The 15754-nt window shown below is 42.0% G+C and overlaps 1 protein-coding gene across 4 annotated transcripts in view; it reads right to left on the bottom strand.

Moving 5' to 3' along the window:
- Window positions 1–6910: 6910 nt before the first annotated feature.
- The window catches only part of EMC8 (ER membrane protein complex subunit 8), a 78226-nt gene continuing 69382 nt past the window's right edge, over window positions 6911–15754 (bottom strand). For all 4 annotated transcript variants that reach the window (XM_053700944.1, XM_053700941.1, XM_053700949.1 and 1 more), the window contains one exon: window positions 6911–7979. In XM_053700944.1, coding sequence (XP_053556919.1) covers window positions 7820–7979 — 160 coding nt within the window. In that variant the 3' untranslated portion in view covers window positions 6911–7819. The remainder of the gene's footprint in view (window positions 7980–15754) is intronic.

The raw sequence follows: 15754 nt of genomic DNA, 5'->3' as shown, positions 1-15754 counted from the left end.
AAAATCCGCCTCCCAGTTCTCCACGCCTGGGATATGGATTGCTGACAGGTGGCAAGAGTGAGTCTCTGCCCAGCGAATTATTTTTGAGACTTCTGACATCGCTAGGGAACTCCTGGTTCCCCCTTGATGGTTGATGTAAGCCACAGTCGTGATATTGTCCGACTGAAATCTGATGAACCTCAGTGTTGCTAACTGAGGCCAAGCCAGAAGAGCATTGAATATTGCTCTTAACTCTAGAATATTTATCGGAAGGAGTTTCTCCTCCTGAGTCCACGATCCCTGTGCCTTCAGGGAGTTCCAGACTGCACCCCAACCTAGAAGGCTGGCATCTGTTGTTACAATTGTCCAATCTGGCCTGCGAAAGGTCATACCCTCGGACAGGTGGACCAGAGACAACCACCAGAGAAGAGAATCTCTGGTCTCTTAATCCATATTTAGCAGAGTGGACAAATCTGTGTAATCCCCATTCCACTGACTTAGCATGCATAATTGCAGCGGTCTGAGATGTAGGCACGCAAATGGCACTATGTCCATTGCCGCTACCATTAAGCCGATCACCTCCATACACTGAGCCACCGAAGGGCGCGGAATGGAATGAAGAATACGGCAAGCATTTAGAAGCTTTGATAACCTGGACTCCGTCAGGTAAATTTTCATCTCTACAGAATCTATAAGAGTCCCTAAGAAGGAGACTCTTGTGAGTGGGGATAGAGAACTCTTTTCCTCGTTCACTTTCCACCCGTGCGATCTCAGAAATGCCAGAACTATCTCTGTATGAGACTTGGCAATTTGAAAGCTTGACGCCTGTATCAGGATGTCGTCTAGATACGGAGCCACAGCTATGCCTCGCGGTCTTAGAACCGCCAGAAGTGAGCCTAGAACCTTCGTAAAGATTCTCTGGGCTGTAGCCAACCCGAAGGGAAGAGCTACAAATTGGTAATGCCTGTCTAGAAAGGCAAACCTTAGGAACCGATGATGATCTTTGTGAATCGGTATGTGAAGGTAGGAATCCTTTAAGTCCACTGTGGTCATGTACTGACCCTCTTGGATCATGGGTAGGATGGTCCGAATAGTTTCCATTTTGAAAGATGGAACTCTGAGGAATTTGTTTAAGATCTTTAGATCCAAAATTGGTCTGAAGGTTCCCTCTTTTTTGGGAACCACAAACAGATTTGAATAAAAACCCTGTCCTTGTTCCGTCCGCGGAACTGGATGGATCACTCCCATTACTAGGAGGTCTTGCACACAGCATAGGAATGCCTCTTTCTTTATCTGATTTGCAGATAACCTTGAAAGATGAAATCTCCCTTGTGGAGGGGAAGCTTTGAAGTCCAGAAGATATCCCTGAGATATGATCTCCAACGCCCAGGGATCCTGAACATCTCTTACCCACGCCTGGGCGAAGAGAAAAAGTCTGCCCCCTACTAGATCCGTCGCCGGATAGGGGGTCGTTCCTTCATGCTGTCTTAGAGGCAGCAGCAGGCTTTCTGGCCTGCTTGCCTTTGTTCCAGGACTGGTTAGGTTTCCAGGCCTGCTTAGATAGAGCAAAAGTTCCCTCTTGTCTTGAAGCGGAGGAAGTTGATGCTGCACCTGCCTTGGAATTTCGAAAGGCACGAAAATTAGACTGTTTGGCCTTTGATTTGGCCCTGTCCTGAGGAAGGGTATGACCCTTACCTCCAGTAATGTCAGCAATAAGTTCTTTCAAACCAGGCCCGAATAAGGTCTGCCCCTTGAAAGGAATGTTGAGTAATTTAGACTTTGAAGTCACATCAGCTGACCAGGATTTGAGCCATAGCGCCCTACGCGCCTGGATGGCGAATCCGGAATTCTTAGCCGTTAGTTTAGTCAAATGAAAAATGGCATCAGAAACAAATGAGTTAGCTAGCTTAAGAGTTCTAAGCTTGTCAACAATTTCAGTCAATGGAGCTGTATGGATGGCCTCTTCCAGGGCCTCAAACCAGAATGCCGCCGCAGCAGTGACAGGCGCAATGCATGCAAGGGGCTGTAAAATAAAACCTTGTTGAATAAACATTTTCTTAAAGGGACACTGTACCCAAATTTTTTCTTTTGTGATTCAGATAGAGCATGCAATTTGAAGCAACTTTCTAATGTACTCCTATTATCAAATTTTCTTCATTCTCTTGGTATGTTTATTTGAAAAGCAAGAATTTAAGTTTAGATGCCGGCCAATTTTTGGTGAACAGCCTGTGTTGTCCTTGCTGATTGGGCAGCACCAATAAACAATTGCTGTCCATGGTTCTGAACCACAAATTTGCTGGCTCCTCCGCTTAGATGCCTTCTTTTTCAAATAAAGATATCAAGAGAACGAAGAAAAATTGATAATAGAAGTAAATTAGAAAGTTGCTTAAAATTGCATGCTCTATCTGAATCATAAAAGAAAAAATTTGGGTACAGTGTCCCTTTAAGGTAACCCTCTAATTTTTTATCCATTGGATCTGAAAAAGCACAACTGTCCTCAACCGGGATAGTGGTACGCTTTGCTAAAGTAGAAACTGCTCCCTCCACCTTAGGGACAGTCTGCCGTAAGTCCCGTGTAGTGACATCTATTGGAAACATTTTTCTAAATATAGGAGGTGGGGAAAAGGGCACACCGGGCCTATCCCACTCCTCACTAATAATTTCTGTAAGCCTTTTAGGTATTGGAAAAACATCAGTACTCACCGGCACTGCATAGTATTTATCCAGCCTACACAATTTCTCTGGCACTGCAATTGTGTCACAGTCATTCAGAGCAGCTAATACCTCCCCAAGCAATACACGGAGGTTCTCAAGCTTAAATTTAAAATTAGAAATCTCTGAATCAGGTCTCCCCGAATCAGAGACGTCACCCACAGACTGAAGCTCTCCGTCCTCAGGTTCTGCATATTGTGACACAGTATCAGACATGGCTCTTACAGCATCTACGCGCTCTGTATCTCATCTAACCCCAGAGCTATCGCGCTTGCCTCTCAATTCAGGAAATCTGGATAATACCTCTGACAGGGTATTATTCATGATTGCAGCCATGTCCTGCAAAGTAATCACTATGGGCGTCCCTGATGTACTTGGCGCCATATTAGCGTGTGTCCCTTGAGCGGGAGGCGAAGGGTCCGACACGTGGGGAGAGTTAGTCGGCATAACTTCCCCCTTGACAGACCCCTCTGGTGACAATTCTTCTATAGATAAAGACTGATCTTTACTGTTTAAGGTGAAATCAATACATTTAGTACACATTCTCCTATGGGGCTCCACCATGGCTTTTAAACATAATGAACAAGTATCCTCTGTTTCAGACATGCTTGTACAGACTAGCAATGAGACTAGCAAGCTTGGAAAACACTTTAAAGCAAGTTAACAAGCAATATAAAAAACATTACTGTGCCTTTAAGTGAAACAAATTTTGACAAAATTTGAAATAACAGTGTAAAAATGTTGTTAGTGTAACTGCCTTTTTTCATTGTATGTAACAAGTCAGCAGAGCATTGCACCCACTTGCAAATGGATGATTAACCCCTTAATAACAAAAACAGAATAATAAATGACAAAAATGTTTTTTAAACACAGTCACAACTGACAGTGTCTACTGTGATTGTTACCCTCCTCAAACACGACTTTGAAGCCTTTTGAGCCCTTCAGAGATGTCCTGTATCATGCAGAGGGAAGCTGAATGTCTCTGTCAGTATTTTTAGCTGCATAGAAAAGAACTAAAATAGGCCCTTCCCACTCATATTGCAACAGTGGAAAGCTTCAGGAAACTGTCTCTAGGCAGAAATCAAACCAGCCATGTGGAAAAAAAAACTAGGCCCCAATAAGTTTTGTCACCAAACATATATAAAAACGATTAACATGCCAGCAAACGTTTTATATTACATTTTTATAAGAGTATGCATCTCTATTAATAAGCCTGATACCAGTAGCTATCACTGCATTTAAGGCTTTACTTACATTAATCCGGTATAAGCAGCATTTTCTAGCAAATTCCATCCCTAGAAAAATATTAACTGCACATACCTTATTGCAGGAAAACCTGCACGCCATTCCCTCTCTGAAGTTACCTCACTCCTCAGAATATGTGAGAACAGCCATGGATCTTAGTTACTTCTGCTAAGATCATAGAAAATGCAGGCAGATTCTTCTTCTAAATACTGCCTGAGATAAACAGCACACTCCGGTACCATTTAAAAATAAACTTTTAATTGAAGAAATAAACTAAGTATAAAACACCACACTCCTCTTACGACCTCCATCTTGGTTGAGGCTTGCAAGAGAATGACTGGATATGGCAGTTAGGGGAGGAGCTATATAGCAGCTCTACTGTGGGTGATCCTCTTGCAACTTCCTGTTGGGAAGGAGAATATCCCATAAGTAATGGATGATCCGTGGACTGGATACACTTAACAAGAGAAATTGGGTTTAATTTCCCTTTCACAGCAGTCAGAGAATGCTTTATTGAGATCCACAGCTGATGGAAGTTCAGATGAGTGTATTTTCTATTTGTGGCTTGTGGTAGTTACCACTCAAGCCCTACAGAGCGCAGGAGAGTATTTGGGGGATCAGATTAAGATCATTTGAACTCCCATTAGCTGTGGATGTCAAAGTATTCTCTAATGATGGCTGCGGAACTTCTTACAACCCAGCATTGCTAATACAGCAGTAACCGAATGCTCATTATATTGTGTGAGATTATATATATATATATATATATATATATATACACACATACACACACAAACACACAGTTGTATGCAAAAGTTTAGGCACCCCAGACAATTTCCATTTATAAATAATTGGATGTTTTGGATTAGCAATATCATTTTGATATATAAAATAAATGAAGGACACAGTAATATTTGGGTAGTGAAATGAGGTTTATTGGATTAACAGAAAATGTGCAATATGCTTCAAAACAAAATTAGACAGGTGCATAAATTTGGGCACCCCAACAGAAATATTGCATCAATATTTAGTAGAGCCTCCTTTAGCAGAAATAACAAGCCTCTAGACACTTCCTATAGCCTGTAATGAGTGTCTGGATGAAGGTATTTTGGACCATTCCTCCTTGAAAAACATCAGTTCAGTTAGGTTTGATGGATGCCGAGCATAGACAGAATCACCCCACAGATTTTCAATGATATTCAGGTCTGGGGACTGGGATGGCCATTCCAGAAGATTGTACTTGTTTCTCTGCATAAATGCCAGAGTAGATTTTGAGCAGTGTTTTGGGTCGTCCTGTTGAAATATCCAGCCCCGGCGTAACTTCAACTTTATGACTGATTCCTCAACATTATTCTCAAGTATCTGCTGATATTGAGTGGAATCCATGCAACCCTCAACTTTAACAAGATTCCCAGAACCGGCACTGGCCACACAGCATGATGAAACATCTACCAAATTTTACTGTGGGTAGCAAGTGTTTTTCTTGGAAGGCTGTGTTCTTTTGCCGCCATGCATAACGCCCCTTGTTATGACGAAATAACGCAATCTTTGTTTCATAAGTCCACAGCACCTTCTTCCAAAATGAAGATGGCTTGTCCAAATGTGCGTTTGCATACCTCAAGCGACTCTGTTTGTGGCGTGTGTGAAGAAAAGGCTTCTTCCACATTACTCTCCTATACAGCTTCTCCTTGTGCAAAGTGCCCTGAATTGTTGAACGATGCAGTGACACCATCTGCAGCAATATGATGTTGTAGGTGGTCTGTTTTTGACCGTTCTCACCATCCTTTGCCTTTCCGATATTTTACTTGGCCTGCCACTTCTGGCCTTAACAAGAACTGTGCCTGGGGTCTTCCATTTCCTCACAGTGGACACTGACAGCTTAAATCTCTGCAATAGCTTTTTGTAGCCTTCCCCTAAACCATAATGTTGAACAATCTTTGTTTTCAGGTCATTTGAGAGTTGTTTTGCGGCCCCCATGTTGCCACTCTTCAGAGGAGAGTCAAAGAGAACAACATGCAATTGGCAACCTTAAATACATTTTCTGATGATTGGATGCACCTGTCTATGAAGTTCAAGGTTTCATGTGCTCACCAAACCAATTGTGTGTTCCAATTACTCAGTGCTAGGTAGTTACAGGTATTCAAATCAACAAAATGACAAGGGTGCCCAAATGTATGCACCTGTCTAATTTCATTTTGATGCATATTGCACATTTTCTGTTAATACAATAAACCTCATTTCACTACTGAAATATTACGGTGTCCTTCAGTTATTTAATATATATCAAAATGAAATTGCGGATCCAAAACACCCAATTATTTATAAATGAAAATCATGGAAATTGTCAGGCATGCCTAAACTTTTGTATACAACTGTGTGTGTGATGTGTATATATATATGAGTTTGCTTATATACTGTGGTAGACTGTTCACATAGTACAACATTTCTTTTTGACTGCAGTCATGTTTCCTACTACAGATTAGCACTTTCAGCAGGGTTTAAATGAGTAGTGTTCACAATTATTTTTTTCTTCTTAAAATGATCAGCTAAAAATTCCATGATTTTGGAATTCCAGATTTGGGGATTTGAATCTGTATTAATATAATAAAAATACATTTCAAAAGGCACCTTTTTACAAATGGCAAATAAAATGTAATGTATTAATGATAATGATCTTCACTTCAATAAAAAACTTTTTTTTTTTTTTAAACCTTTGTGACAGAAACAAAGTAACTTATTATATACTATTAAATCGTATCAGTTATTTAGCCAGACTTCAATATGTAAACCAAGTAAGCCTTCTTTGTGGTGTTTGAAGTTGATTTTTTTTTTCTTTTATTTGTCTATAAAAGTTTTTTTTTATATACATTCTACCCTAACAAAAATACAAAAACACATTAAAAGCTAACCGCAACTGGATATTTTAGATCTGAAATAATTTGTAACAAAAAAAATGCACAAAAAGACTAGAGAGTAATTTTCTTGGTATAAGGCTTCTTGTAGGGTACAAAATGGTAGAACAAAACAAGAGTTATAATAATTTTTTAACAGCAATTGATCATACAAAAGATATAAACATCACAAGAGGTAAACAATAGTAAGGATAACGCAAACTTTCTTGGGGACACTTTAAACAAAGCAGCAAATGTACTTGAACAGAACTTACACAAAAAAATAAAATAAAGAGTGTTTCAGATGACAAATACTTGTTTTGCACCAGCAATGCAAAGCTACTTTTTTTTTTTTTTTTTTTTTTAAATCCATGCAAAATAGAATTCTGTTAAATTGTACTGGGAAAAAAGGCATTTGCAATATTTAATACCCTATTTCAATAAAAACATATAATCTTACCAAGTTTAGCCATTTTGTGTTAATCACAACGCAATCAAAGGTTTTCATTATGTAGTGATATAAAAAAGTTTTAAACCTCTCTCTGGGCCATATTGGTCTAAGCATGGTCAATGTGAATATTTAACCTATATAAATTACATGAAAAGTAAAACTACAATTCAACAGTATTTCAATTATTATTTAGTCAGTGTTAAGACGTTTGATGCATTTTGAGAAAACTGATAATATCCTTAGAAATTCTTCTTGACATCATAGATAACAGAAGACAAAACATTAACTGAATGGTCAACCAGTGTGTATTCGTCTGATTATTTTACTGTTCTCTGTGCTGCAAATAGACGTCAAAATGCTTCTTGCCTTAGTTTCTTACTAACAACAACCAAACACCTCAAAGAGGCTCCGTGGCCTTCTTTATCATGCATCATATTTCCATCTTTAGCTGCCTCGTCACGTCCCGTTAGAAATTCTCAACAGTTTCTACATTCAGAGGTGTTCTTGCATAGCATGAACCAAGCCCGAGATCACTTCATTCTTAGCATAGATGGAGGATGGATTTGTTGATATCTGGATTTGCCCAGTCATTACGCAGATCATCAAGATGGTTATCGAAATCAACAAGGGTCTCATAGGACCTGCTGTCCATAAGAGAAGCAGAAATCCTTTGAGCTTCACCCCAGTCTTCCCAAAAGTCTCTGGAATCACAAATAAGTGGTTAGTAGGTGTAAAATATAATCATAATGTAATAGTTAATCCGTAAACGTAAATAATAATCTAGGGCTTGATTAATCCAGGTGCTTGGGAGCAACTGGGTGCCTGAAAATTTAGCGCTGGCTAGTTTAAAGTCCCTAAAACACTTAAGGGTGTACACCACAATTGACCCTGTCAGCTGCACCTAAAATTTAGCTTAGTGTGGCTGGATCCTTTTCTAGGCCTCACGGCTGTTAAATACAAATCCCTTGCTTTAATACATACTGCAAAACCTCTTTGAAGGGATGGTAAAGTCAACATTAAACTTTTATGACTCAGATAGAGCACACAATTTTAAACAACTTTACAACTCCCTTCCATTATCAAAATGTACACAATCTTTATATATATATATATATATATATATATATATATACATATACACACATATATATATATATACATATATATATATATATATATATACACATACACACACACACTTTTGGAGGCACCAGCCCCTACTGAGCATGTGCAAGAATTCACATAATATATGTATATGCGTTTGTGATTGGCTGTCAAATTATGCATTGAGAAGGAAAATTAAACTATCTTTGAAAGTAGTAGATTTTGTTTAAGGAACATTGCATTGCCTTTTTATTATGCATTTATCAATTATGCTTTTAACTGCGTTTAGTGGTGCTTTAACAATGATGTGACATAAGAGGGGAGAGCGTGTATAAATACCATTTGATTTCAAATGTGATGGAGCCGTCAGTAACATGGCGGACCGATTGGTGGTTAATGCAGCAGATTTCCTCACAAACAATAATAATCATTATTTATAACACACTTTATTTGCAAAACTGACTCAAATCACTTTAGGACATACTCAACCAAGCAGCAACAGCTGAAAAATAACACCCCAGCACCCACACTGACATCTTGGTGGAAGAACATTGGGACAGGGTTGTTTGGATTGTATATTGCCCGACGCCCATGAAATCAAGTCCTGGGCGCTGGGCTGACAGTATTTTTTTTTTTTATAGTCAGACAAGTAGGGCTACAGTCTTATTAAAAAACAGCTGAACTGGAGGGGGCGGAGCTAGCCGCTTAAGTGGATGGTCGCAGCATTGCAGAGCTCCCGGCTCCAACTATATAGAATAGGACTTTTCCAACAGTTTCTACTGCTTACATTCTCTTCAATGATTATTCAAATCACACCTGATACCCTGAAGAGGAGTCCGGGAGCCCACAAAAGCTCTATTGTACCCGATTTACCACCTTATCAGCCTATACTTTAATCTGACTTATTGAGGCCTCGCTGCAACACTCCCTACACCTCTTCTCAGAGCACTGAGTTCAATAGGTGTCTTGTGATTTCCCCTTAACTGACATATTCCCGCTTTGGATATGGAGGAGACACACGAGATCCTGCAGACTATGTTATTAGCCTTGGATCACCAGATAGACAGGCGTTTTTCTAACTTACTTGACACCCTGAAAATGGCGACTCAGGGAGTAACAGCTATGAGTTATGATGGCGTCACGCAAACAGACAAGCTGACTGAGCAATTCCCAGACCGACTGTTGGAGAAGTCGTGGAGTGGCCTCACTCATACTGGCTCTAATTTGGCTACTGAGCCTAAGCGGATGGCTACAGCGAATTTGCGCTCATTTGACCACACCACAGGAGGACCTCTAATAGACGTAGCTAATAGGAGCAGCTTATCCAGACCTGAGAGCTATACACAGGTCACGATCCAGACGGACCTCAAGGACCACAATGGCTCCCTTCAGCTCCTCTCTACTTCTGCAGGGCCAGCACCGGGGATTGTAACATGCCGGGAGGTGTCGCGGGCTCACAGGTCCCGATCGTCTACAGTATTTAACCTGCAGCAGAAGGCCTACGCTTCCTCCGATATCACGGCAGGTCCTAGTACCTGCGATGGAGCTCAATCAAATGGGAGGTTTGTGTTGAGCGCTAAACAGACCGCAGCATACTTCAATCATGCTGCGTCTCAGGAGGCAGGTAAACATAGGTTGAACTATGATAGCACTAAGGTACAAACTTTTACAAGCCCATATCTGCAATTTTCCAAGACTGCCATTCTCACACAAGAATCTGCTTTTAGCTGTGGCTCCTTATTCTACTCTCAAACCTCCGCTGAGGATTCATCACAATATCTTCTCAGGACTGGAGTGGGCTGAAATTTTGTCTATGACATTAATAATGGCTTCGGGTGACTGTTGTATTTTTAAACCCCTCCTAAGCCACAAACTTATATTGCCAAAGTTTTTCTTAAGGTTGTCTCCACTTGCGGGACTTTTCACTTCATAGTCCAGTTTCTACTGTGGTTTATAAAGTTTGCTGTTCCATACACTTATCCTTTGTTTTTATATACTGTATTGCACTACAGGTTTCAAGTAAGCAGGAGATTAAAACCCCAAATCCTAATTCCTTTACTATAAATATTGACCTGTTAGATAATCCCCTATTACTCATATTATGACTCTGAAGTATAGAAACATGATATCTGTGTGTATATATGTATCTCTATATATTATTGCGACTGTTTGTCTTACCACAGCTTTTCTAACATTTTATGCTTCCAAGCTACCACCGTCCTTCTTTTAAAGCTCCCCACTGTATAGAAACACATTATTATACATGCCTTAGTTAGATAGAGAGTTGATCTGCTCCTTAGTGAAATATTTAGAGCTTTGATATTGCCAAACAGTTCCCTTAATTTCAGAGATACTTTGTCTGGTCACTGTAGTGTTTCCATGCAGGCATCACTAGACATTGCTGGGCAGTGCTTACTGGGAAGGCACGGTCTGGCATACAAGTTTTCATCCTTTCCTTAGTTAGACACATGGGTTCTTTCTGCAGGGTGCTGGACATATGTTCCAGTATAAGATATAGGATAAATTTATCACTAAACAGAGTTATCTAGCTTTACAAAGCTTATTGTTGACATTGTATCTCTTATGATGATGTATAGTTTAAAGTCCTACGCTCTATATTACCTCTTTTAGATATTTCTATTAGCTGGGACATCTTAAGGGGAGTTATTCCTATTACCAGCAACATACTAGTTTATGAATGATTAACAGCAACTGGGTAACAAGTCCCAAACCGGTTTTATGTTGTGTTTAATAGTTATTGTTGTTTATTTATATTATTTGTTACTAACTATCATTTTCTGTGGCTGTATGAATATCACCCTTAATTTATTTATGCGCTTGCTCATATTTCTAGCACATAATAGTTGTTTTCGTTGAGCCTCTCTCCTCCCTTTCCCGCTGGTACTTAATGCCTGCGGGTCATATCCCTTCTCCTTTTTCCCGCATCGCCTATAGGTGGCACTCCCCTAGGAGAGGGGCTCACCCAGAGGCTCCCCAGGCCCCCCAGACCCTGGCTATTCAGGATATGGCCTTCTTAGACACCTCCCAATTCTATCTGGCCCCTCTCCTCCCTTTCCCGCTGGCGATTAGTACCTGCGGGTCATATCCCTTCTCCTTTTACCTGCACCGTCTATAGATAGCACCTTCCCTGGAGAGGGGGTCATGTAGTGGCCCTTATCTAACTTTTTGTGTCTATAGAAATGCCCCCCCCCCGTTAGTATCCTTTTTGGCAATCTCCCTTACATTCACATGCCCTAGTTTTCATATTTTAGAGATGTTATCCAGGAGTATACTCAAAAGCTCTGAGATCCTATTCCATTCCATTTCACATCGCCCTGTAGTTTATATTTTTAAGACAAATTATCTAGCTCCGCCCCCCCTCCCCTTCCCTTCTCCCCTCCCCATTATGAGCGGCTCTTGCCCGCTGCATCCCTCACCCCCCTATATACGCAGGCCTACGGGAGGCCTGATAAATGCCAGCTCCCTTTCTCTCACTATTTTCAGTGTATAGAATACCCCTTATTTGAGAGTAGGGACCACTAGTTACCTGTATTATAAAACTGAGACTTCATTTCTATATGCCCCAGTCACACATGTTTTGATTTCACTGTGCGCATTCTGTATTTAAGGTCATAAAGTCGGTGCTATAACTTACTGTGACGAAACCAATCTCGCCACTGTACATTGGAGGGCCTGTTATGGAACATTCTTTGGGCTGGAGGTACATGGGCTTAAGGATACCCAGAGACTGCATGAAAATATGGAATTTTATATGCTGGACACCCCATGTACTTTCATAACTCTGTCTTATGTCTATGTCACCCTGTATCCATAAATACAGGATGGGTACAGGGTGTGAGTGCACCTTTTGGGAGCAATTGTGACTCTATAAGCCAAGTGGGCATAAAAGACTTTATAGCTAATAAGAACTGTTCCTATATTCTGTAATAAGATGTATTCTATGTATGTTTCAGATCTGATTGTGTCTCAGGAGTCTGTCTGGGTAAACTGATTGTGTCCTTGTGTGATTATGTTAACTAGACTGCCCAACATCAGATTGTCTGAGTAAACGTTCTTCCCTAGTTAATTAACTTAATATGTTAATCTGTTTTACCTGTGAATAGACAATTGTTTGATGCATTGTTCATATGTTTGCTTTACTGTTAAATCAATGCCCTCTGTAACCTGAAGCCAGGGTGTATAAATCTGTGTGCTGCCTTCAAATAAAGTAGTTATTCTTTTTTAAACCTGAAATGTGGAGCTTGGTCTCATGTTTGCAGGGAAACTGGCTGGGTTGTGAATTGCTGATTCCCTATGCAGGACATTGTTCATCTGGTATTAACCCTTGGTACACTGTTGGTACCGTAACATTGGTGGCAGCGACGGAATGAACCTTATCGCCCAGAAGAGCAACTACACAAGCCAGTAACCTCAGGAAGAGGGGGATTATTACAATACTGACTAAGATGGAAAAGAGAAAAGTACATTTTGCAGCTTTTAAAAACTTCCTGGAAACAGAAGGAGAGATTGATGGGTACCTTGCGGATTTTGAGAGGCAATGTGCACTACACAAGGTACCCGCAGAGGACTGGGTCACGATATTATCTGGAAAATTATCCGGCCGGGCCAGAGAGGCTTTTCGGGCCATTCCAGATGAGGAAGTCAGGGATTATAATACTGTAAAAGAGGCTCTGCTCTCCAGGTATGCGGTTACACCGGAGGCATACAGGAGGCGGTTCAGAGACACTGTTAAATTAGCTGGAGATTCCTACCTTGAGTGGGCATGTAAGGTGCACCGCACAGCAGCTCACTGGATAGCGGGGTGCCAAGCCGTATCTGGGGAAGAGGTGCTGCAGCTATTCCTGTTGGAACATTGCTTCGACAAATTACCCGCAGGAGTTCGAGAGTGGGTTCGGGACCGTAAACCCTCCACCCTGCAGGAAGCGGCTCGCTTGGCAGATGAGTATACGGATGCCCGCAAACTGGACACTGCTACCACTAAGCCCCCTGCTAGAGTGGAGTACAGACCCCCAGTCACCCCAGCAGCTGCCAGTTACCAAACCCCGGCGCACCACTATACCACACGGCCTCCGGCCACAAACTACCCTCAGAGAGCCCTGCGGTGCTACTCACAACCTATTCGGTGCTTTAGATGTAAGCAACTAGGGCACAAAAGACCAGAGTGTCCCCTAAACGCAGCGAACCAAGCGCAGTCCTGGAGAAGACCCGCCGGCGGAATCCCACGTAATCCTCAGCCTGCGGCCCGCTACGTAGAGGCGCAAGAATGCTGGAGCATCCTACATGAGGCAGACCTTGTGCAAGCTGCCCACCGGAATAACCGGCAACTGGTTAAAGTGAATGGGAAGAAGGTCAGTGGTCTACGGGATACTGGTGCTACCATGACCTTGCTTCAAAAGAACTTGGTGTCTGAGAAACAGTACACTGGAGACACTGTGGCTGTGAGGGTAGCAGGGGGCGATGTGTTCAGCCTACCTGTTGCCAGGGTACATTTGGATTGGGGAGTGGGCGCTAGACCTGTGAATGTGGGGGTCAAGAAGGACTTACCTGCTGATGTTCTTCTTGGAAATGACTTGGCCCCCCTTGTTTCTGCCTACGCTCCTATGGGTCCCGCTGATGTTAACTCTGTGACTACCCGTGCCCAGATCCGTGCAGCAGAGACTGACCCACCTGCTGCTAAGCCCCAGGACGCTGAGCTCAGTAAATCTCTATCCGCTATTGATATGTGGAGGTCCCGTTACAATGCGCTGATGAAGGAGAAGAGGAGCGCAGAGGAAAAAGCACGTTTAGAACAGGAATCTCTGCTAGACAAGCTGCACCGACAGACTGCAGAAAACACCAGCTTGAGAGTGGAACATGAAACATTAAAGAAAAACTTAGTGACACTGGAGGAGAAGCTGACGCTGGCTCATAGTGAGGTGCTGCAACTCAAGGGCACCCTATGTCAGTATGAAGGGATTGTGGATACCTATAAAGAGCAGGTACAGAAAACTCGTAAAGAAGCTGATGTGATTTTGAAGGACTGTTTGGCCCTGGTCTGGGCACTGAGGAATTTGAACCCTTGTTTGTATGGACAGGAATTCTCTCTCATAACGGGAATACAGATGGATTGTCCCAGCAAACTGACATGCCTACCAGGCGCTCTGGTGGTATATGGCACAGTACATACCCTGGACAGCCGAGCATGACAAACCAGAGGGAGAGGAGTTTGATGGTCCTGTCCCCCAGCAACACGGCTGTTTAGCCAAAGGGGAGACGATTGGTCTCCCCCTCCAGCAGCACAGCTATGTATCCAAAGGGGAGACAGTCGGTCTCCCCCTCCAGCAACCAGGCTCCCACCAGGCTACTTCCATGGTAGTGCTGGCACCCGGGCAGAGTACAGCTGGTCTCTGCCCACCTCGCAACCCACCAATTCAGCGTACCAGTCCCCCACACAGCTGTGGTGAGGCACCTGGACATGGACAAGTTTTCCCCGTACTCAGGTGTAGTAACCATTTATTGTGGGTGGGCTGTACTACTAATTGTGTTTTATGGGTGGGTTGCTGGACTAACCAGGGCACTGACCGGCAGGAGGTCAGATACCCTGTTAGTCTGTTTGGAAAAGGGGAGAGATGTGACGAAACCAATCTCGCCACTGTACATTGGAGGGCCTGTTATGGAACATTCTTTGGGCTGGAGGTACATGGGCTTAAGGATACCCAGAGACTGCATGAAAATATGGAATTTTATATGCTGGACACCCCATGTACTTTCATAACTCTGTCTTATGTCTATGTCACCCTGTATCCATAAATACAGGATGGGTACAGGGTGTGAGTGCACCTTTTGGGAGCAATTGTGACTCTATAAGCCAAGTGGGCATAAAAGACTTTATAGCTAATAAGAACTGTTCCTATATTCTGTAATAAGATGTATTCTATGTATGTTTCAGATCTGATTGTGTCTCAGGAGTCTGTCTGGGTAAACTGATTGTGTCCTTGTGTGATTATGTTAACTAGACTGCCCAACATCAGATTGTCTGAGTAAACGTTCTTCCCTAGTTAATTAACTTAATATGTTAATCTGTTTTACCTGTGAATAGACAATTGTTTGATGCATTGTTCATATGTTTGCTTTACTGTTAAATCAATGCCCTCTGTAACCTGAAGCCAGGGTGTATAAATCTGTGTGCTGCCTTCAAATAAAGTAGTTATTCTTTTTTAAACCTGAAATGTGGAGCTTGGTCTCATGTTTGCAGGGAAACTGGCTGGGTTGTGAATTGCTGATTCCCTATGCAGGACATTGTTCATCTGGTATTAACCCTTGGTACACTGTTGGTACCGTAACACTTACGTCAAATGTTATCTCTCTGTTT

Source organism: Bombina bombina, chromosome 1 (genome assembly GCF_027579735.1).
Source record: "Bombina bombina isolate aBomBom1 chromosome 1, aBomBom1.pri, whole genome shotgun sequence".
NCBI lineage: Eukaryota > Metazoa > Chordata > Amphibia > Anura > Bombinatoridae > Bombina > Bombina bombina.
Note: the sequence above shows the minus strand (reverse complement) of the source record. Positions and strands in the feature narration are given on the sequence as shown.